Here is a 24,282-nt window from a genome sequence, read left to right as displayed (position 1 = left end):
TTTTGTCCATTCATTTTAAATTGTAAGTATAAGAAAATGATTGTTCTTAATTTAGGTGACAGCATTTTCTTTTTTAAAAAATTCATCGTATTTATTTATTTATTTCTGGCTGCGTTGGGTCTTTGTTGCTGCACGCGGGCTTTCTCTAGTTGCGGAGGCTACTCTTTGTTGTGGTGCATGGGCTTCTCATCGCGGTGGCTTCTCTTGTTGCGGAGCACAGGCTCTAGGTGCGTGGGCTTCAGTAGTTGTGGCTCGCGGGCTCAGGAGTTGTGGCTTGCAGGCTCTAGAGAGTAGGCTCAGTAGTTGTGGCGCATGGGCTTAGTTGCTCCACCGCATGTGGGATCTTCCTGGACCAGTGATCGAACCCGTGTCCCCTGCATTGGCAGGTGGATTCTTAACCTCTGCACCACCAGGGAAGTCCCAAGGTGACAGCATTTTCTACCATTCTGTGTAGAACTACTGTTCTTCTGCAGAAAAGAACTACTAAAATCGAGTCTGATGAGGGCCAGGGTAGCGAGAAATTCATGGAAGGAAGATCCTTATTTCCATCAGGAGCACCAAGGATCCCCAGGTGGACAGAGAGTTTCTGGCTTTTCAGGCAGCATAAATACTGATGATACACTTTAGCCTTTACTTTCTGAACAAAGACGCCACAAAGGTAAGGAATATCCAGCGCTAGAACCTCTGCGCTCAGCTAAGAGCCTGGGAAGGGTGTGGGGGCTCCCTTTCGGGCTTGGCTGGGGGACGGCTCAGAAGTGCATCTGGGGAGCTCCGACCCCTCCCTCGGCGGGGCTCAGGCCAGGCCCTCGGGGGCCACGGTGGACAGAGGCTTCTGGTCTACTGCGCTGATGAAAGATCAGTGGACAGACGTGCCCAGGGGCCTGTAAGAGGCACTGTGAAAGGTGTGGGCAGCACATGGCTTCCGCTGGCTCACTTCCACCTGCCCTCCAATGCCCTCAGAGGCAGGCCTGGGTGGCGGCAGCAGTAGCTCTCACACCCTTTGGCTTCTGGTTGGGTCTGGTCAAGGAGGTGGCGGCATGAGACCAGAGGCAGGGAGGAGAGTGAGGTTAGGCGCTTCCCCTGCGCTCCCTCACCCTCTGGGTCACTGGGGTGGTACATGTCCCTCTGTTGAAGGACACAGCTCCTGATGAGACCTCCCCCAGACACTGCCCTCTCTGGGTCCTCATAACCGGCCCCTCCTTTCCCCGTCACCCCGCTGGGAGTCTGCACCATCCCTATAGCTCTTCCCACACCCTGCCCACACCTCTGTAGATGGTCCCTGTGGAAAATTCCCATCAACGACCCAGTTGAGGGTGCCATGTTTTTCCCGGGACCCTGACTGAAATAGCTGAATTTTATTTTTCTTATACTCCAAAGAGATTTGAGTCTAGTCATCTGTTCCAATGGGGTATGTCAAAAACTACACAATTCACCTACTTTATGGACATCGTCTAGAGAACTTTTTGCATCTGCAATTGCGACTTTCCAGCACGAGGTCAAGCAAAAGAGAATACACTGGTAATAACAAGTCAGAGTGCTTTGCAGGAAAGAGAAATATTTTTTTACAATTAAAATTAAACAACCCTCTAAAAATATACAACTAGCTTTCATTTCAAGAACAGAAGGCTTAGTTTTGATGGTTCCCACAATACACTTTGATTAAGAGTTGCTAAGAGTACTAAAAAATATTGTATATCATTGAATCGAAAATGATATCAATTGAACGATGCATTCTGACTTCAGAGATGCGAAAATGTGAAGAAAAAAAAAATAGTGTGCCTTGGATACAATGCAATACAGCCTGTCTCCGAAAAATCTCATTTATAGGTCGGTAGGTAACTTTTCCTCGGGAAAAATGATACGTTTTCTTTTTACAGAGAACTTGTCTTATGTTCTGTTGGAAAGACGTCACACTGTGGCATCACAGAGACAGTCCTCTTAACTGCAAAGTGAGGCCCAGCTTCCTCTCTAATCATTAGCGTTGAACTTCTGAACACACACAACCATCACTCATCGTTCATACCTGAGATGCTTTTGTGGTTTCTAATTTGGGTGCTTCTTTGGTGGCCGGGAGTCTGTCTTTCTGTCTGCATCACTGCCTCGGCAGTGAGGCCCTTTAATGAAAGGGTCTGTGGTTGGTTTGGGGTTGAGGATCTGACTCAGCCTCGTCATAGGCTATTGCTTGGAGCACACGGTACAACCTCAGTAACTCAGGCGGTGGAAGATGGAAACATCTCAGGCGTCCAACAAGTTTACGGTCACTTGGCAAATTTTCTGCAAACTCACTGGATGACCGGGACGCTGATTTGAACCCGCAGCCCGATTAAACACGCAACCACTACTAATGTATCTTATTCACACAGCTTTCACTATGTCAGTAGGTGGGTGGGATGATCAGAATGTGTAAAATGTGTGTAATGTAGTCATTGGTGGACTTGATCACCAGTTTCTACCAAGTGGCAGACACTCTTGAAAGAAGTCATTGGTTGGGAACACGTGACAAACACGGTAAGATATTTATCTGTGAAATGGGCACAAGGCCTTTCCCTACAGCAAATCTTACTCTTCCCCTGGCTATGTGGGGCACAGGTTCCCCACCCTGCGGAGAGGCCATGCATCTTCCTGGCGTTACCTCAGTCCTTCTGCTGGTGGGGTGTAGCCACCTGTGCATGGCTGGGGGCTTTTCGCCGAAGGTGTTGGAAGGCGTCTCACCAATGCTCAGCATCTGTGGCCGACTTCCTTTCCAAAGGGGAAGCTCAGTGGTGTCTGGGTGGGTGCTTTGATCCATAATCATTATTTTTCACCACTGCTGATATAGCAGAATCCTCCTCATTTATCATAACAGGAGAGAATTGGTTTTTTATTGGCTAAACTTGTTCGCAGGAAGCTATGGGAAGCAAAATGGTAAGAAATGTGGTGAAGAAGGGCTTTCGGACTCCTCCCTGCCACCGGGAGAGCCCCAGCAAGCCCCCGGACACTCGGAACCCCAGTCTCCTCATTATAAATGAAAATACCACCAACCAACTCACAGGCTTACGGTAAATGACACAGAGCACGTACTGCAAACTCCGTTCCCTCCCTGCTAACATACACGTGGGTTTACAGGCCCATCTTTGGATATTAGGAGGGAACAGGCACTTTCTTTAACACTGAAACTTACAGTTTGAACAAAAGAGTATTCAGAAAAACTGTGGCAGAAATAGAGAGAAAGGATATCAGTTATGAGGGTATTTCCAGTGTATATGGAATCCTTGTTGAAACCAGATTCTTTTACTATTATTGGTCTCACCAATAATTATTCATGTTATACAACCATGTTTTGGAATTTTAATGTTCCTTTGAAGTATCTGTTTAACTTGTTGATTGAAACTACATTAATTTCACCTCCCATAATGTGTGTGTACGTGTGCATGCGTGTGTATCTCCACTTGCATCCATGGAATAAAAAGACAGAAGTCCATCAGAAGGAGCTGCTTCTGAAAGATCACATCGGGCCGTCGCTGAGAATAAAACCTGACTTCAACAAGTCAAAGGAGAAGCAAGACAAACTGTGCCAGCGGGAATACTAATGCAGCTCACAAAACAAAAAGAGTGACGGACACTAATAGAAGGGGCGTTTATCATCACACGTCGCTGAAAGTCAGAATCGGTGTGGCTGTCGCACTACAGTTAAGTCTACCGGTGTCAGGGAAGATTCCTAAATTAGGAGGCGCCGATCTTTTTTGGAGGAAGACAACATGGGACAGCTCGGTTGGAGCAGACACCCTGACCCCAGGTTGCCGGGGTCGGGGAAGACCAAACAACTTGACCAGATGTTATGAAGGGGATACCAGCGGTACCATCGACCAGGCAACAACTGCCATGAGGTAAGACAGCTGCTGCAGTTGAACAGTCTTGAGAATCAGTGAGTGAAGAGAGGGTCCCCTAGCACCACCTTGTTAACAAAAAGCACACGCACTGACCTGCGTTACTGTGCATTTGTGGTTCTGAGGATAAATGAGTCCACAAATGAGAAAAAATAAAAATTAATTTTCAGAAACGCGGACTCTGGCCCTGAAGTCCCGGGAGGCCTTACCGTCAGCAGTGCCTGAGAGGCCATCGGCTTTGAAGTTGCTGGTGCTTTTCTTCCTCCGATGCTTCTTTCTGTTGGCGTGAGGGGAGGGGGGCGGGTCGAGCTTGGGGCTGGTGGTGCTGGAGATGCTTGGGCTGGAGCACACGGAGTCACCGAGCCCCGTGTCTGCCACCGGACCGGAAAAGGCAAAAGAACGCAAAGGTCAACACTTAAAAAGTAGACTTCGCAAAAGTACTAGAGCAACGTTCCTCCAGTGCCATATCAAGCTCCGCAAATAACACCTTGACTGGAGGCCCAGAGCATCCCGTGTTAAAAGGTCACAGCGCCCCTGCAATTCAAAAGCAGGCTCTCCTTTTGGCATCATCCTTATGCTCTGGAGAATTTAAAGTTCTCTCGCTCTCTTCTTTTTTTTTTAGGCCAGTGCTTCTCCAACTTTTTAAAAAAATTTTTATTGGAGTCTAGTTGATTTAAAATGTCGTTAGTTTCTGCTGTACAGCAAAGTGCATCAGTTATACATACACATATATCCACTCTTTTTTGATTCTTTTCCCATACAGGTCATTACAGAGTACTGAGTAGAGTTCCCTGTGCTATACAGTAGGTCCTTATTAGTTATCTATTTTATATATAGTAGTGTGTATATGTCAATCTCAATCTCCCAATTCATCCCTCCTCCCTTACCCCCCTGATAACCACAGTTTGTTTTCTACATCTGTGACTCTATTTCTGTTTTGTAAATAAGCTCATCCGTACCATTTTTTTTTTTGATTCCACATATAAGCAGTATAATATGATACTTCTTTCTCTATCTTACTTATAAAGTTCTCTATTCTGCAAAATTGGAGTTCTGGAAAAGGAAAGCGGGAGGTGGGAAGCTTTTTACTTGTTTATTTTTTCCTTCCCATAATTACTGTGATATATTAGGAATGAAGTAAAGACTCTTAGGAATACATATGAAAGTGTCATCTTAAATGGGGTTGATTCCGTGTGTGTGCACACACGATAAAGGTATTCCTGATTCTCTGTCCTCTACCCCCAACATTATGTATGGCTGTACGTTAGTTTATTACTAGTGAAAATCAGCATGCCACCTCCCTCTCTCACTGATGTCCAGCAATAGGGTTGGAAGTCCATAGTAGACCTGCCAATTTTTGATTCACAGAAGCTACTTACAAAATTTTAAAACCAGTGCACGAATGTGATCATTCACTGGACGTGAAACTCTCAATTTATTATGTCTGTTTTTACTTTATCAGAGAGAAGAACAGAATGCCATTAAAACACCTGAAATGAACATGGAATTCAACAGAACGGAAAAGTACCCAGAGAAAGTGATGGGGGAACACCATCCAAACACCTCCAAAGTTCTAAGAATTCTGTATTTCATGATTCAGCATCCTTGTAACTCAAAAGACAGAACGTTCTGTGCGATATATTTCATTCATTCAACAAATATTTTTTGAGCACCTACTGTGGGCCAGCCACTTTTCCAGATGTTTGGGATCCATCACTGAGAAAAACAGATAAAGGTTCCCGTCTAAGTGGCACTGACACAGTAGTGGGGCCACAACCCCGAGTTTATTACGAGGTGGTGAGAGCTGGAGAGGGAGAAGGAGGGGCAAAGGGTGGATGCTGGGGAGGCGGCAGCGTGGTGAAGGGGAGTTGCCATTTTAAATGACAGGGTGGGTCTCACTGAGAAGGTGACACGTGAGGCAACAGTTGAAGATGGTAAAGGCGTGAGAAGGTGAATGTGCACCTGGGGGAGGAGGAAATTGCCAGAACCTGGCCTGAAGACCAGATGTGCGCGCCTGGTGTGTTCCAGAAACACAGGGGGGTGTGAGTGGCCGGGGCCAGTGAGGATGGGAGACTCACAGCAAATGGCATTGGAGAGAGGAAGGGGCTTGGCCACTGTCTAGAACTCTGGCTTTTACTCTGGGGGAAATGGGGAGCCTGGCAGGATTCTGAACAGAAGGATGACATGATTTCAAATATAAAGATACTGGAAATCAAAATGAATTTAAAATCTTTTCATTTTCTGATGTTCTAGGACATTTTATCATGTACTGAGAACTGTCAAAGGACACAGTATCTTTTTAGCTACAAATATGGTTCCAGGAATGCCCTAGGATGCAACTTCCTGATATCCTAAGACCAGCGATCCCCTGCCCATCTCTGCACGGTCGGAAGGGTCAACCTTCTTTCCATATCCCCATCACCTGTGGAGCAAAGGCCTCTGGGAGCCTGTCCTGGGAAGGGTGTGAAGAGTCAACCCACGGCTCCTGCAGGAGAACCTGCTTCAAGGAGTCTGGGGCTCCAGGTTGCATCTTTATCCACAAAGCGGCCGTTTCTTCTGCATTCTCTTTCCAACTTCCCGCCTGCTCTCCACCGAAGCCACACTCACCCTGGGTCCGATCCTTACTCCCCAGGCCTGGACGGTACAGCTAACTGCAGGAGGGCTCTCTCCTGCTGGCTTGCCACCTTTTAAGCTGTCCCCGTCTTCCGCAGTACGAATCTTCTAAAAGTGGCAATTCTTACATACTTTTTTTTTTAAAAATACTAGATCCTACTGAATATCAGATGAAAGCTGTAGGCATCTCAGAAAAAGAAAAAAAAAAAGGCTAGTCTAGTTAATACTTGTGCACAATTTCAGAGGGTTCAGAAGCTGCCTGATGTTGCTAAGGGGTCCAGGGACCCCAAGATCATTGGCTGATCCTAAAGCAACCCTTTCACACGTTAGTCAATGCTCAAACCTTACAATGAATATTTTTGTACATTTCAAGTATTTGCTGCCCAGGTTTCAAAAGTCTTCACCCTCTGACTGCATCGTCTCTGACTCTAAAGTGTTAAGAACCCATCCTGTGCCGGGCGTGGTGACAGGTCATGGGGAAACCATGGTCCCATTGACCCTCCAATCGCGGAGGCAGATGAGGGGCGCAGGCAGAGACAGCTGCCCTCTGCTGCAGCAGGGCTGGCGTTTCATTATCTCACTCTGTCCCTCAGGTGTCCCCTCAATCCAATGCACAATGTTCATTCCCAACTATGCCTCTTAATCCTTGCGTCACATTCTCTCCCAAACTAACATTTCTCATCTCTGAACCCTTACAGATCCTAAAGCTTGGGCTTCCTGCCCTTGGCCGTCTGTCCGGTATCTGGATGCAACTGGCATGGTTGTTTCCCAGGGCAGCTAAAGGTGCTCACCCCCATACTGAGCCGTCCGATGCTGGGCACGCCGTGGACGCAGCATTATAATAGGGACACCTGGGTCCCTTCCATTATCCAGCAGTTCTTTAAGGTGGGTACCAATATCTCTTTTTAAGATGCTCAGAATATATACATAAGCTATACGGTCATATAACAGGCTTCCATATATGTGAGGTGGCTCTATTTCCGGGTTCTCTATTCTTCTCCAATAATCTTTTCATCTATCTGTGTTCTATCAGCACATGGTCCTGAACGCTATGGCGCTTTAGTCACCTTGGTACCTCATAAGGTAGGGCAAGTCCCCACACTTTGTTATTCTTCACAATTGTCTTAGCTCTTGTTGGCTGTTCTGAGCACACAACTTTGTGTATTCATCCAGATCAGTGGAAAAGATATTCAACAAGGTGAGGTCAAGACAGAGCCTTGAATCTTCACTCACCAATCCACAACCAGAAGCTTTGTTGAGTGATCACTGAGTAAGACCCGGAGACATCATACTGTCTGTGCATCTAGCTCAGACACCTTTGAACTTGCCTATAAAGAAATTATGGAACAGCTTCGTCAAACACTTGGTTGAAAGCTAGATGGGTACCCAACTTACAGATATGTTTGACAATTTAAAAACAAAAAAGGGAAATCCATTTAATACTTCTTCTCCTTAATGAACTGTCTCTGTTCAATTAAATCACTGTTTCCTTTTCTATACGCACACAAAGCACAGAAGTATTACCAATCTAATTCAGAATCTTACCTGGGCTGGATTTTAAACTCACTGGTTTAGGGCTCAGAATTCAGCATTTTGGAAACCAAAATGACAGGAGGCGCCTGTTTCTAGGCATCTCCCCACCCCTCCCCCTCCAGCTGCAGGAAACTTTCCGCAAAGTAACTGACAGCGACACGGCAATCTCATTTCCAAGGTTTCTGAGTATCTTAGAATACGTGTAATTGAGGGGGAGATTCCTGACTCGCTTGAAGAAAGTAGCTAAGTGCCAATCTCGAGAAGGAACTACTTGCAAGTGTTGACACCCACCTTCCCCTGAGGGACGATCAGAGCCAAGCTCGTCAGCATCCGTTACAGCCTTCCTTTCCGGGAGGCCATCCTCAACACCAGTGGGTCTATCCCCATGTGGCCCCATGTTTCCAGTAACCCTCTGGCTCACCACTGGGAACCCTCACCCAGCGACATCTGGCAACGTCTGGAGACAGTCTCGGTTATCAGACCGAGCAGGGTGCGGGTACCATAGGCATCGAGTGGGCAGAAGCCTGAGATGCTGAAAAACACCCTACAACACATAGGACAGCCCTGCCGCAGAAAACGGTCCTGCCCGAAACGTCAGTAGTGCGGAACCTGTGGACTCGGAAGGGCTCTTCTACTCTTCTTCAACCTCTCAGAATCCTCCTCCAGAATCCTGTTCTGTGAGGGCTGGGGGCAATGTCCCTCACACCAGCGACCCTCCCCGAAGGCTCCCTTTCCCTGGAGCTACCCTGGCTCTGCCCCGGGGACACGTCTCCTCCTGCACCGCAAAGCACGCAGGTGGGCGGGGCGTCCTCCCAGCCCCGCGCTGCTGCCTGCAGACCAGTCTTCCTCCCCCCAAGTCCTGTCCCCTCTGGAGCCTGTGCCCTGGGATCCCGCTCGCTCCCCAAGACCCCAGGTCCCACCCCTTCACTGACCGTTTCAGGAGCAGCCCACCCACCCTGACCTGTGATCACGTCCTGCGCATCCTAGGCACTCCCTCCAGCATCCTGGCCTCTGGGCCCCTCCCAGGTGACCTCGTGAAGCTCTTTCCTCCCCTCTGCCGCCGCACCCGCTGCTCTCCTGGCCTGGACCCAGGCCCACCTGCTGCAGGAACCGGCCCCTCTGGGTTCTATGCCCCCCTGCCCCCCATGCCCAGTCTGCCCAGCTCACTTACACCGGGGCCTCAGGTCCCATCTTCCGGCCCCATCGCTCTTCACTGACTAACATCCGCCTCCGTTCCCTTTCTCTCCCTACCCCGCGGGACGACGTCACAGGCACTGCTCCTGCAGATGGCAGCCTCGACGCCCCCTGCCTCCACCTCCCCTGACCGGAGCCCCCAGCATGATTGATGATTTCCACCCCTACCTGTGCCGCGCCAGGACTTGGGCCCGGGATGGAAGAGAACAGCACCCTGCCAACGGCTTCCTCTACTGTGTGGCCCCTTTACGGTGGTGGGGTGGGACAGGGGCCCAACCTCCGGCCTGTGCTTCAATCCACTGCATTCTGGGAGTAAATCCATCCCTCCCCCTCCAAGAGGCTCCATCACCCCTTCTCCCCTCCCCTCAGACACCTGCCCTCCATCCCACCCCCCTCGAGGACCCCCATTTTCATTTCACTGCAGACAAAAAAAACGAAACGATAAAAGCAGCAACCAGAAGAGGGCACCCCCCTTCCTGTCCCCGGTCCCCATGGACTCTGGGGCCTCCCTCGCCCCGCCCTGCTGCCGAGGCCGCCCCTCCCCCGTGAACTGGCTTCCGCCCGGCAATTCGCACCCTCTCCTGCCTGCATTGAACGTGCTGCGTCGCTGTATCATCTCCGTTCCTAACAAAACCCTCCCTTGACTCCAGGCCCTCCCCCAGCCACCATCTGGTTTCTGCTCCTCCTTAAAGCAAAGCCCCCCAGAGCTGTCCTCCTCCTGGCTGCCCGCGTCTGACCCGCCAGCCCCCGACACGCCCCTGCTGAGGCCCGGGTATCCCCACAGCCTCGTCCGTGGGCAGGTCCCAGTGGGAGGGCGCCCGTCTCAGCAGCGCCCCACGTGGTTCCTGGCTCCCTCCCTGGCTGGGAAGCGGCAGCGAGGCCTCACGCTAGTTGGGTGGGAGGGAAACTAGGAAGCTGTGGGTCCTGGGATCCAAAGGAGGATGGCCGGGAGAGGCCCCCATTCTGGCCATCGCCCTCGGTCGCCTCCTGTCCAGCCCTCCCCGCCTCCTTGGTGAGGTGGCCCTCACCACATGGTACACCTCGTCACCCGCGCCTTTGTCTCTTCGTTAACTGGACACCTTCTGAAGGCAGGAACGTCCTTCAACCTCTTCACCAAGACAGAGCCTGAAACGTCCTGGGGATGAATGATGGGGGTTCCAGGCATGTCTGTGGAACTGAGTTTTATAAAGAGTTGATTCTCTCTTGCAGAGGCTTTAACACAGGTGGATGGCACTGCTTTGGGTGTGTAACGGAGAATCACCTTTGCAACATAGTTTTAAAAGTAACCACAAGCATGCTTCTGTGTCAAACCGCAGTCAGTCGGGTAAGTTTCCAGCAGTCTGGAACCTATTTTTAGGTGAGCAACTAAGATGGTGAACAAAGTCCATTTACGCTGCCAAAGTATCTCCCTTAATAGACCCCTCCATTGACCACGCCCACCTCGTGGGCCCTCTGTGCTCTGGAGGCCAGCTCTGCCTAGGCACCTGGGTCACGTCAGAGACTAGAGGCTGAAAATCTCTGTCCCCGAGTTGATTCCAATGACTGAGAGGATGCCTATCTGATCAGAGGATGAAAAGGGGGAATCAGATCTACGGCGAGCACACCAATTGCATGGATTTAAACATGTGTAAACAGAAGTGCCACCTACACGCAGAGAGAAGTAAGGTGAGGAACCACCCTCATGTCCCCTGTCACCAAGGTGAGCACAGGCAAGCCGGCCCCATGGCCTCCCTTGAGAAATAGGAATATGACTCTGGGACCGCTGCTCGGGCCACTAGGACCCAGAGCAAGAGTGACAGAGAGCCAAGGTCAGGGGAAGGCCCAGGAGCGGGGCGGGGGGAGGAGGAGAACAGAAGAACATGAGTCCTGTCCTGGCCCCTGGAGGAAGGGAGGGAGGAGGGAGGAGGGAGGAGGGAGGTGAGCTTTCAGGATGACACGGGTTGTCATCTAGTAATAAGAGCAATAATGATAATGATGAAACCAGAAAGCAGGACCAGCATTGGTAAGCCCCACAAATTCTTTCGTGGACAAGGAGGCGCGTGAATAAAGTAAGGGATATGCACCAGTCCCTTGGAGACCAAGAAGCGTTTCCCGTCCACGGCCTGGTTTGCTGCGCACAGGGTCAAGGTACCGCCAAGAAAACCACCACTGCCCCAATTTAGAGACTTTCCAGGTCCTCCTGCAGGTGAGGCTGGAGCCCTGAGCTCCTCCCGTGCCTTCTCCCCGCCTGTGTCTGTGCTCCACCACTGTGTTCCAGGCCCTGGACACGTGCTAACGTTTTCGCTGGAGGAGGGAAAGTAGCCACTATGAGGTCAGGCGGCCAGGCGGCTGGGCTAAGGGGGTGGCCACAGAAGTCCCTGGAAAAACCAGATGCTCTGGGGTGGGGTCAGTGGGAGCAGGCACAGTTCAGGGTTGGACAGCTGGGCGAGGAAAGGCAGGAAAGGCTGCCCAGGAACCAGGAGCGCCCACTATGCGAGGGGACCTGCACCATGGCCCAGAGGAGGGGGTCGGAGTGGTGAGTCATGACAGAGGCCAAGGAGGGGCAGGGCCACGCGTGGTCAGGGAGGCCTGGAGGAGACAGGGCCCCTGGCAGCCCTGACCGTTCTCGAGGGTGGGGGTCACGTCAAGGAAGCTCTGGTTTCTAGCTAACTGGGTCCCGAGTCCCGGTGCCAGTATATGAATGCCCGGCTTCTAGATTTGGAGAACTCCCTTCCAAGAGGAGTCATTTAAAATTCCCCTGGTTTAAAATATGAGCAATCAAAACGCACTAGGCGTCTAGGCTGTGCTTCTCCATTTCCAAGAGACTCCTCTTGCCTGACAAGGTATCCTTCAAACTGAAGAGGCCCCAAAAGCCCAGCCCCAGACACTGAAAATGAGCCCACAGAACGCAGTACAAATAACGCATCTTATTCTGTATCAATTACTGGGCATAGGGACAGACAGTACCGTCGACAGCCTTAAATACGGGAGGGCGCATGCAGAGAGCAGAGGAGGGGGGACGCGGAAAGAAGAAAGCCATGCCAAATTAAAAAAGGCAAGCGCCTCATGACGCCACCTCTAAACCGGCTTTGATGGAGGGACCAGAGCCCCCGAGACGAGGCGCCGAGCCGGGAGAGGCCGGTCCACCGCCATCCCGAGCGCTCAATGCCGGCCATTAGTTCTTCCCAATCGGGCATCAATGTTCAACGCACACCCCAAAAAATATATAATACAAGCAATAATGATAACAATCTGCAGTCTCTCCGAGCTTCAGTACGTGAAGTATGAGTCAAAGAAGCAGTTTCACTTTTCACTCGGAGAGCTGACAAGCATGACTAGAGGGGGAATAAAATAACATTCCGTTCGCATAAATATCAAGCAGCCTGCTTGAGACTGATGGGCCAGGCATGTATTCTTAGCCATCATTCCGGCAGACAGGCCCAAGGACACTCATAACTTATTTTACAATCATTTAGTTTCAGCTCAAGTGGAAAACGTGACAACTTATCTCTGCTGACAAGATGCCATATCAAACCTTACAATTAACTCTCGTCCGATTATCTGCCCAGCCGATCATTAGCTGGGCCATTTTTGATGAACTGTTGCAGGCAGCGTGCCTCGGTGATGGCCGTCAGTGCCAGGTGTGTGGATAGGTTTTCTGCTATCCCGGCTGATATTCAAATAGATCGGGCTCCATGCCTGTGATACCCACGGCCCTGCTTCTCCCGAGGGTCTCCAAATGTGTATGCCGGGGGAGGTGTCCTTCTGCACCGCGCTGGGAAGGAGCGGGGCATCCCTGCGACTGTTAGGACCGCAACAACTACTGGCGTTACTACTGCCACTGCACGTCCAGCGCACTTCCCCGATCCCCACTCTGGAGTTCATTTCAGGGAGCTGTGGACCCTCTGGAGGGATGTCACCCTCCACTCGTCCGTACTGGGCTTGATTTGGAGAGTGGACACCAAGAATTTGCTGCAGGGAGCCCGCCACGCTATCTGGAGGAGCTGCCAAGGGTTCTGAGGGCAGGCTGACTGTTATTTCCTATGTGTTGATGAAAGATAGGAATTGCTTTAAAATGCATGTTCACAAGAAGCCTGAATCTCTATTAAAAAAAAAAAAAAAAAAAAGGAAAAAAGGAAAAGGACCGACCGTGAATGCATATTAGCTTTCCTCTCTCTCACTTTCACATAGTCCCTAACTTACTCATCTGGCAGGATCAGAAACAATATATTACTAAAAATCTTTGTTTTTTGGTATTACAAGAATTCAAAATGATCAAAGACAGGGCTATTTGTCGGTGCCGGGTCGGGGTGGAGGGGATCAGTTGAGGGTTAAAACCTTCCAAAAACTCAAGATGAAGTCACTGTAGGAGCTAGTTAATTAAAACCTATTCCCTTCAAGACAAAGCCGACAATATAAAGCTAATTTGGATCTTCACTAAGGGCTCTGTTCTTTCTGAAGCTCAGAGAGATGTGCGGGCTGGTAAATAGAGAACAGGCCACCTCTGCCATCCAAGGAAATCACAACATCCCGGCCGCTGTTAAAAGGTGAGTGTGAAGTGAAGTTCAAAACCTCACCCCTTCTCACAGTCCTTTTGACGGGAGCTTTCAACAGGACGAGGTTTACTTGAATCCCAATCTCTGAAGATGTTTCAGAGCCCGGCATATTGTCCGGTTCCCTTTGCAGCTAGCGGCGCTCACACAGAGGTACACGGTGTCAGAAGAAGGGGCAGCGGGGACACTGCGGGGGGCCCAGGAAGATGACAGGTGTTAGGGAAAAGGGAGAGACAACACAGTGTTAGACTGAGTTACAAAAGTGGGAGGAAAGGAATACAATAGGAGGGGCTAGAATGGAGAGAAAACATAGGGAGAAGTATTTCCTACCCGGGCTGTGTTCAGTTACACCCAGAGGTCTCTGTAAACGAAGCTGAATACGTTGGAATTGGTCTTCATTTACATGAAGCCCTTACTTACTGAAACATGTTTCTATGACAGCCTTTAAAAAAAAAAAAAAAAAACCCCACAAATTCTGATCGCTAATTAGGGTACGGGATTTCATTTTGAGGCAATGAAAAATGTTCTATGATTGACTGTGGCGATGGCTGCACATTTCTGTGAATAAACTAAAAGTACCGAATTGTAGACGTTAAATGGGTGAAGTTTATGTGCTGTGAGTTTTAGCTCAGTAAAGCTATTTTAAAACAAAAGAAAAGGGCGGGGGTCCATTGTGTTAAATGCTACAACGCAACCAAATAGGGAAGACAAAAGAAGGTAACGGGACAGACAAGCAAGATGCAGGTTCGGGGTCAGAGCAGGGGGTCCGAGGGGGCCTGAGGACACTCAGAAACTTAAGCTAAGGCCGTTCACAAGACTCAGGTCACAGAGTTGAGTGTGGGGACTGGATGTGCCTGCCTGGGCCTCCGGACACCCAGCAGGACCTGGTTCCAGGTCTCAGATCAAAGGTGGACCCGGGGATGTTCCGTCCTTCTCTGAGGGAGCCGTCCCGGCCTCCCCCTTGTCCTGTGCAGCGAGCACACGCCCAAGGGCGGAACAGCCTCACTCCTCTCCAGTTTCCTCACATCCTCCCCCTCCCTGAGCTACATCCGCCTCCCCTCTGGCCTCCTGGTGCATGCCGTTTCCTGGCATCCAGAATCACCTTGTCACCTGTCCCTTCCTGCCCACTACGGCAGGCTCCGCAAGCGTATCCTCGAGTCGCCCACTACGGCGGGCTCTGCAAGCGTATCCTCGAGTCCCTTTAGTTTTGCCTCATGCTGGATGGTCAGCTTGCACTCATACCATCACCCGATCTGGGGAATGCAAGTCAGGATTTTACATTTCAGGGTCAAAAATTAAATTGTTCTCTAGTTGATTTTTAGCTGAATCAAGGGCACAAAGTTTAAATTAATCCAGTGTACTCCGAAAAAATGTAAAGGCACCCTGAGCAGTACCGTTCGGTGGAAATGAGATCATTTTAAGAGATTCCTGCATCTCTTTTTACATAATCAGCCATGACCATTTCTCAAGTTGGGCGCTTATGGCTGCTAAATGACAAAGAGATTCTCTTTCACGTGGGAGACTCCACTGGCTAAGCAGGCCGGGGAGCGGCTGAGATGTCTAGAAGAAAACTCAGTTAGAGAGAGAAGTTAATTAAATGCACGATCCCTCTTTGATAACGTAAATTTCCCATCTTTAGAAACAGCTGTTTCTATTAAAAGTCACCTGGGGGCCTCCCTGGTGGCACAGTGGTTGAGAATCTGCCTGCCAAAGCAGGGGACACGGGTTCGAGCCCTGGTCTGGGAAGATCCCACATGCCGCGGAGCGACTAGGCCCGTGAGCCACAATTACTGAGCCTGCGCGTCTGGAGCCTGTGCTCCGCAACAAGAGAGGACGCGATAGTGAGATGCCCACACACTGCGATGAAGAGTGGCCCCCACTTGCCACCACTAGAGAAAGCCCTCGCACAGAAACGAAGACCCAACACAGCCATAAATAAATAAATATAATAAAATTAAACTTAAAAAAAAAAAAAGTCACTTGGAATCAAATTCCCAACTCCTGCACACGAAATGGTCCTGGTCTGAGGCAGGGAAGGCCAGCTTCAGTTGCGCAAGTCCCCAGCGGGCTCTGTCCAGGGTCCTGAATATGTTCACTTGGTCCCTTCTGCTCAAGGTACAGAAATACATCAAAACAAGGCTGTTTCTTCACGACCCATCCCTGCTCTTAATCTACTGATATCACGTGGTTTGAAAAAGGAGAGCGATGGTGTCCCCAGCTTTAAGAAAACCTGATATACAGAAGCCCAGCCTAAACCAGGAGGTAATTTGGTTGTGATGTACCATCCCATTGCTCCAGGGTCAAATGTCAAAAAGGTAAATAATCTAAAGAGTAGAGTGTGCTTGAGTGTGCTTAACTATTTCCCTAATGCTTAGACGGACTGAAAAATTTTGACCATAAATCAATACTTTTCATATATTTTCCGTATTCGGAATTATTGCATTAGGGCAGTTTTCAAGGGATGGGCCCAAGAAAATGAGTATTTGTGGGGCTCTGGATACCTGATGCTAATCTGCTCCCAGAAGCTCTGTGCTCCCCCCACGGCAGTGTGCGAAGGATCCAAACCATCAAGTCCCTGAAGCCCAGGAGCTGATTCGCATTTCAGCTCCTACCCTGACCATTTCCTGATGAAGAAGTCCATGGTCCTCAAAATGGCCAATATCAAGTGGCCCAAAGGGATGCAGATGGGGCGGCAGGAAGAGAACCACAGGATGACTTCCATAAGAAGGAACTAGAACAGCTGTGGAATCAGAAAAGCAGTTCAAAATCCCACCTGGCTATGTCACTGGGTAGTTCATCTCTTTTGGCCTCAATACCTCCACACGTAAAATGGGCAAAACTGCACTCCTGAACACCTGCCCTTGGCCTGCCACACCCCGACCTGCTCCTTCTCCATCTTGGCCAACACCAACTCCACCCTCCAGGTGTGCAGGCCAACAGCCCTGGCCCATCCTGACTCCTCTCTTCCTCTCACGTCCCACACCAATCCAAGAGGACACACCACCACACAGGACTTGGACCCTGTGCTTAGTGTGGTACTGACCAACTGCCAGACAAATGGATGGACAGACAGACCCACTCACCCCGTCAGGCTCTCTTCTAGAGCTGTAACAACGGAAGTAAATAAAACAAAGCTCCTGTCCTAGAGAGCTGATGTCCTAGTGAGGGGATATTATCAATAAACACACACTAGACACAGACCCACAAAGACTCACACATTAGAGGGATGATGATAGATGCTGAGTGGACGGGTAATCTAGGTGGGCGTGTAGGGTCACTGACATGCTCTCAGCCTCCTTTAATCCTGAAAACCATGTAAACATGGCCACAAAGGGCAATCAAGTTTTTTAAAACAATAATCATCCACAAATAACAACTGTTGGCGAGGACGTGGAGAAAAGGGAACCCTTCTACACTGTTGGTGGGAATGTAAATTGGTGCAGCCGCTATGGAGGACAGTATGGAGGTTTCTCAAAAAACTAAAAATAGAACTACCATAGGAGCCAGCAATTCTAATCCTGGGTAGAATTTATTTTAAAAAATAAACAAACAAAAAACACTAATTCAAAAAGATACATGCATCCCAATGTTTACAGCAGCATTATTTACAATTGCCAAGATACGGAAGCAACCTAAGTGTCCATCAACAGATGAATGGATAAAGAAGGTGTGAGATATCTATCTACCTCTCTCTATCTATACATCTATATACACACACAATGGAATACTACTCAGCCATAAAAAAGAATGAAAATTTGCCATCTGCAACAACATGGATGGACTTGGAGGATATTAGTGAAATAAGTCAGACAGAAAAAAACAAATACTGGTATCACTTATATGTGGAGTCTAAAAAAACTAACTAGTGAAGATAGTAAAAAAGAAACAGACTCAAAGATATAGAGAACAAACTAGTGGTTACCAGTGGGGAGAGGCAAGGGGGGAGGGCAAGACAGGGGCAGGGGATTAAGAGGTACAAACTACTATGTATAAAATAAACTACAAGGGTATATTGTACAGCACAGGGAACACTGCCAATAATTTGTAATAATTATAAATGAAATATAACCGTTAAAAATTGTGAATCACTATGTTGTGTACCTGAATCTTACCTAATATTGGACATCAACTATGCCTCAGTTAAAAAAGAAAGAAAAAATAATAATCATCCAATAAGTTGAAACTAAGGAATCTGAACACAGAACTGCAACACAAAAAACACACATTACTGATACCAAAAGAAGAGTATAATTTTAGGGGGAAAAGTTCCGATAACTGTTAGAGAGGATCTGGGACGCTCACTCTTAGACATGCCGAGATTAAAGCTGGACAAAGTACAGTGCCGACAGCAGACGGCTCACGGATTCCTGCAGGGGTGGGAGCCCAGGGCCAGACGACCCTCGTCGTGACGTCCTCCTGGCCCCTCTTCCCAGCTCCCACACAACACTGCACCCCTTTCACTGCCTTCTGAGTGCTGTGATTGGTTCTGGGGGATGCTTCCCTTACTGGGTGGCGTCCCTCTGAGTTTTAACTTCTTTATGTACGCTTAGCAGCCGGTAGGCACCAAACACCAAAAATAGATGCTCAGTAAAAAGTCTTTCAAAAAAAAGAATTGCCAAAACACAAACTGCAGCGCACACACACACACAAACAAAAAAAACAGAAAAATCCACAACAAACAAACAAAAAACCCATACATTTAAGGAAAGTCTTTGAATGCTGGAAGAAACAAAAATCCGTATATCTATCATTGTATATCTATGACCTAGAGGTTTTAGATATTATTTAAATGCCAGCTGAAAAACCTGCATTAAATATCCTCACAGTTTTGAGCCCTTTGTAAAATAAATGATTACCCTATGAAGATGATAAATTGTATCTTCTTTTTAAAAAGATCTCCATTTCCCTTGGGCATCATCACATGTAACATTATGTTATGTTTCAACTCAACAGATGGCTTTTTTTTTTTTTCTGGATGAAATCAAATGGTAATTTGCCAAGTCATGGAAATAATATCTTCTCAACATTTAAAATGATACTTGAAAAACTTCTTGTTCTATGTCATCTCACTACTGTCTCCTAAACCGTGGGACAGGAGGTCTGGTTGTGGTTCCCAAGCCTTTGTTGATGCTGGGTGGCACGCCAGTGAGAGATGGTATCAGGTGCCTCAAACGTCGGGCCACTTGAAAGAGAGGCCCCACAAGTCTCAGAAACTCTATTCCTTTCCGTCACACCTGGGCCCTAACAATCGCCCCAGTCAGTGGATTGGAGGCTACTGAGCGGGACTCCCTCCCCCCTTGAGCCACTAAGCCCACGGCGGAGCTCTGAAGGGTTGGGTTCCATTGGGAATCCCCCCTCAGCGGTCTTGCACAGAAAGCCCTGGAGCTGAAGCAGGGCAACTGGCAACCACTGGGGACCAAAGGTGACAAAGCTCCCCACTTGGACGAGCATGACCTTGACTACATATTCAGAGAGCGTTTGCACGTGTGCACACAGACACCAGCCCACAAGTAACTACCCAGCACCCGCTTTGTGGGAAGCACTGTTTTAGGTCCTGGGAAAATAGCAGGAAGATACTATGTGTTTAAAAAAACAGATACAATTAACAGTGCAAAAAACAAACAAATCCACTTATAATTCTATACTGGACGTGTGGATGCAAGAGGTACTCAGAATACATTTACCTAAATTTGCATCGTGAGCTGCCTTGGTTACCTGTTTCCTACCTATATACCCTTCTAACAGAATAAACATTTTTCATAAAAATATGGGACAACTCCATAGTTAAATGTGAGGATCTGTCCTATGAAAAATTTTTTTGGAAAAGTGTGAGATGATTTCTTTAACTGCCGCCGAAAAGAGAACATTTCTCTTTCCTGCTGTTTTAGAATTTTGCTAACCTGCTGCTGATGACTAATGACTGTGCTACATATTTTATGTAGATTCCAAGGCTGGGGTTAACCTCTCACTTCCTCTGCCTGAACACTAGATGTATTCAACTCACTCAGGTCTCCAACTAGCGGCAGTTGAGGGCTGGGGCTGAATTCATTTGAATAAAGAACTTGAGACATTCAGGTCGTCTGTACTTTGAATTCTGGAATCAGTCTGGTGTGGTATTAAGAAGATGAGGCCAATGACCTTTCACTTCTGATTACACTCTTACAACAACTGTATTTAAAATACTGACCAGGTCACAAATACATATTAGGTAGGATGATAAAAGGTTCCCCAAGCCAGAGGGCAACTGAGTAGATCAGAGTGGGCTGTTTTGTTTCCACGCCACATCTGTAGTTAAGATTTCTCCTTCTTTCGAAGGAGCCTGAGTGAGAGCTTCCTACATTTGGCAAGTTCTAGATTCTGATGGTGCCCAAACTGCCCAGTCCATGCAGGGCCTGGCAGGCTGGCACAGTGCCATGCACCTGAAGCCCAAGATTCTGATCACCTAGGTTACAAGGATACTGCTGGTTTTGTACTGGAATAAAATGAGCAACTCTCATGGAGAGTACCCATGAGGAACAAAGGCTGCACATAATGGTACTCAGATGAGCCACCTTGACTAGGGTGACAATCACCCTGCTTTGCCTGGTACGATCCCAGGTTATGCCTGTTGCCCAGCATAATTAGTAACATATGGTCACCACAACCTTAATCCCACTCTGCCATCATTTCTGAAAATGACAAAAAGAACAAAGTTCAAAGGAAATCTAATAATCATGGTTATTAAGCTTTGGGCAAGTAAGGTTTCCTGAAAGTCGAAAAGCCCCTCTAAAAACCTACCCTAAATTTTTGTGTTCTATGGCTATTAAATCTCATGATGATTTCATGTCAATCTCAAGTCAAAAAAACAAAAAACAAACAAACAAAAAACACGCCTGGGACTTGTAAATGCTGGAGAAGTTTGTTATGTGACAGATAATCATCTTAACTTGCCAGAAAATCTGTCGAATATTATACTTGGGATAGTTGTCCCTACCAATAACCTCATGGATGAAGATACCATGAATAATATCTCCATTCAAAACCACAGACCAAAAATCATTTCATTTCTGAAGTGGTGTTTAAAGTACAGCCTTTTTCAGCAGTTTAATAATACTGGCCCTTTTTCAATGGTTTAATAATATTGGCCAAATGAGTGACTCTTATTTTGTCTTTTCCACAAAAATGAGAAATCGGAGCGTAACCTCTAAAATTAATGACGGTGTTTAAAAACTAAGATTAAATTACTTCTGACAAAAAGCGATTAATAATTTAGCCTTCACTCCAGAACATTCTTTTTAAAAAAGAACTGACTTCATTTGTACTACTCTAATTTCATCATTTTAACTTCTAGCACTGTCTTGGAATTTGGGCTTTGTCCTGGCAAAAGTAAAATAAAACACAATAAAATACAACAATAAAGAAAGTGTTTGGAGATCCCGAGTTGGATCTGCTTTGAGTTCAAAGCATTTTCCTTATCGTGGCTAGAAATTTTGTCAATATAGTTCAATCAGATACTAGGGTGGATCTCTGGGGAAATTGCTGTAAAATAAAATGAGAGATAAGATTGTGCTCCCAAACATAATAACTGACATTTTCCTCTTCTTCCTTAAGCAGAAGCCCAGCCCCCCCTGTGGCCGGCTCCAGGGTCGGTGAAGGAGGCGGCGCCCCAGCCTAGGAGTGGAATCTGCCGCCTGCTATCCATGCAAGGACCGCTCGTTCCCATTCTTCCCACTGCTGTCTGTTGTATCCCCTGGGGTGAGGTTAGAAGCAGTGACGCCCCACCAGCCTCCCCAACCAGGGTGAGGCCTCCTCGCTGCCTCCACGGTGCCCCTGCCCCCATTCCTCAGGAACACATGCCTTTGCCTCTTCTCCCCCCCCCCCCCCCAACCCCTGCAGAGGGTTTCCATCCATCCATGATTTTCTCCCGAACGCACTCTGGCCAACTGTCCCTGCCCACACAGCCGGTGACGCGCTACAGCACAGCCGAGGCTGGGACCGGGCGGCTTCTGCTGTTCTTCACTGGGATTCTGTCACTTGCGAGGGTGGAGGACACTCCGGGAATCCGAGGAGGGAGGGGTTTTAGGGTCCCCTGGGCACGAGACTGGAAAAGCCTTACTCCACGTTCATCCAGGTCCACTGGGGCTATAAGCCCACGGCCACCCCGTCTCCCGCAGCCTCAGGCGGCAGCGCAGATGCGTCCCGACCCTGAGCGGCTTTAACTAGCCACCACCTCACCCTCCAGATCCCAGCAGCGAAGGGCTCTGGGGAGCAGTTTTGCTGCTGTTTTTAGTGTCCTCTCTGATCTCCTGGCTCTGGCTCAGAAAAGGAAGAAATAATAGGCGTTACGTATTTTCTTCCATGAAATTCAAGTTCGTTTTCTAATCCTGCATCTCAGGACACTTTCTCACAGGTGAAGGCGTCTCTTCTGTCTTTTCCAGAGGAAGCGAGTCTGATCTTTAGAACTACAGTTGTCTGAGTTCCCAGAACATCCCACAGTCCGCGGGATGCAGCTAGTGGGTAGGGTGCGGCGTGGCTGGGCTCGCTGGGTTCTGCCAGGGTGTTTAGGTACCTAGGACAGCTCAACGTGTTTCTGCCCTTATTTCATGAGGGTGAGTGGAAAACGGAGAAAAGAAGATGTCGATATTCGTGAAAAGAGCTCGGCACTTCGTATAAGCTTTATATGCAAAACGGGCCCAAGAATGGGATTCAGGAGGCATGCTCCAAGTGGCAGATCTATATAGCCTTGGACACTCCGGGGGTTTGAGCAGATCTGTTCTATTGTGAAGAAAGAGAACAAAATGATGACATGGCGACACAGTGCAGAAAACGAGGCTGAGATGAGGCATAATTAGGAATTGCACCATATCTTCTAGCTCTTTCGAAAAGCACAGCCCTGCCACCACTCCCTTTTGAAGTGTTACAGCCATTGTTCTTACAAATTCAACTTTTTTTTTGGCCGCGCTGCGTGGCTTGCAGGATCTTAGTTCCCTGACCAGGGATCGAACCCGTGCCCCCTGCAACGGAAGTGCGGAGTCCTAACCACTGGACTGCCAGGGAATTCCCACAAATTCAACTTTAATACATGAAAGAAAATCAGTAACAAAATTACATACTTAAGTATCTGACTATATCTGACTTCACATCTGGAAAGTCTCAGGAAGAAGCCTATTTGTTCAAGCCGTGCTTGTGCGGGCAGGAGAAGGGGCCGGGCACGACTGGGATTCAGAGCCTTGTTCTGGGTCCACGCAGATGAGAACATTCACTGACTATTAAACACTGCAATTTGCTCAATGCAACGAAATGAAATGCAATGAAACTGTGATTCATCCTACCATGGACACTTCATGCATGTGAATAATTCCACTTACTGCCGGTACGACGTCTGCTTTCCGGGAGACAGGACAGGCTCTGCACAGCCTCCCCATGACTCTACCCAGTTGCTGTGAATTGAATTGGGTCTCCTGGTATCTCTGTAACTGTCTCCCCTGCGTGGCAAGTGGCAGAATGGCGGCAGGGACCCAGGCATCCTAACTTTGGTCTCTGTTTGCCCCACCACGGCCCCGCTCCCCTTCTCCTCCCTGCCCCCAAAGCCTCAAATGCCCCCCCTCCTGCCTGCTCTGCTCTTCTTGGCTTTGCCAACGCCAGTCAAGGACGACGCTTTTCTGATCAATTAAAGTTGCAAACTGAATTATATTTGCTACTAGCAAAATGCAAGTGTAAATTCTCAAATGTTCATGGCTTCATTTGTGTTTTTTCTAACTACGGAATTCATATTGGAAATAACTTTAAAAAATTTTTACATAAATAATAGGTATTCATTTCTGAAAGCTGAAAAGACAACAAGGGAAAACAGTTAAGATCTCGTATAACTCCCTCACCCCACACTCTTTCCACCCAGGAGCCCTTTACACACACCCTGCCCAGCCCATCTACGCATAAAACATGTGATCCTGCCAGCTGTGTGACCTGGGGCCAGTTATTCAGACTCTCTAAGACTCAGTTTTCTCATTTAAAATGAGGATAAGAGCACTGCCACACAGAACTGTAATAGATTTAATGAGCAATGTGTCTAAAGCACTAATCCAGGGCTACCGCAGGGTAAATAACATCGGTACATTATATAAGCCTGAGGGAAAGCTCATTGGGCAACACGTTCTCAGCCCTGGGAACAGAGGGGTGAACCAGATGGAGTCCTCGCCCGTAAGAAGCGTACATTCTAGTGGGGAAGATGACAGATAATAAAATCAGCGAGTGAATTACGAAGGTTGGAAGGTGAGAGTGGTATGGAGGCAGTAAAGCAGGGAAGAGGGCTGTGGGCAATTCTAAGTTGGGAGACACAGAGGCCTCACGGACAAGGTGGTATCTGATGGGACATGAGGGCAGGGAGGCCATGTGTGCACGGGGAGAGGTTCCCCAGCTCAGCACGGGACCAGGCCCCAGAGCGGGTGGGACCACACGAGAGTGATGCTGAAGCCGGTTCACAGCACGGTGACACCTGGTGTTTACATGAACATCTTGCCAAGTTAGTACACGGAAGTCAACATTTTCAGGGCTATGTGGCATCC

General features: G+C 48.3%; 1 protein-coding gene across 12 annotated transcripts in view; it reads right to left on the bottom strand.

Moving 5' to 3' along the window:
• AGAP1 (ArfGAP with GTPase domain, ankyrin repeat and PH domain 1) overlaps positions 1–24,282 on the bottom strand; it is a 551,312-nt gene that overhangs the window by 128,085 nt on the left and 398,945 nt on the right. For 8 of the 12 annotated variants that reach the window (XM_007184760.2, XM_007184762.2, XM_007184768.3 and 5 more), the window contains one exon: positions 4,076–4,237. The exons of 3 other annotated variants lie outside the window; for them this stretch is intronic. In XM_007184760.2, the coding sequence (XP_007184822.2) occupies positions 4,076–4,237 (162 nt within the window). Of the gene's footprint in view, positions 1–967; positions 2,888–4,075; positions 4,238–24,282 lie in introns of those variants that run through there. One more of the 12 variants, XM_057550992.1, reaches the window with a different exon arrangement.

The sequence above is a fragment of the Balaenoptera acutorostrata genome, chromosome 8 (assembly GCF_949987535.1).
Source record: "Balaenoptera acutorostrata chromosome 8, mBalAcu1.1, whole genome shotgun sequence".
NCBI classification, from domain to species: Eukaryota; Metazoa; Chordata; class Mammalia; order Artiodactyla; family Balaenopteridae; genus Balaenoptera; species Balaenoptera acutorostrata.
Note: the sequence above shows the minus strand (reverse complement) of the source record. Positions and strands in the feature narration are given on the sequence as shown.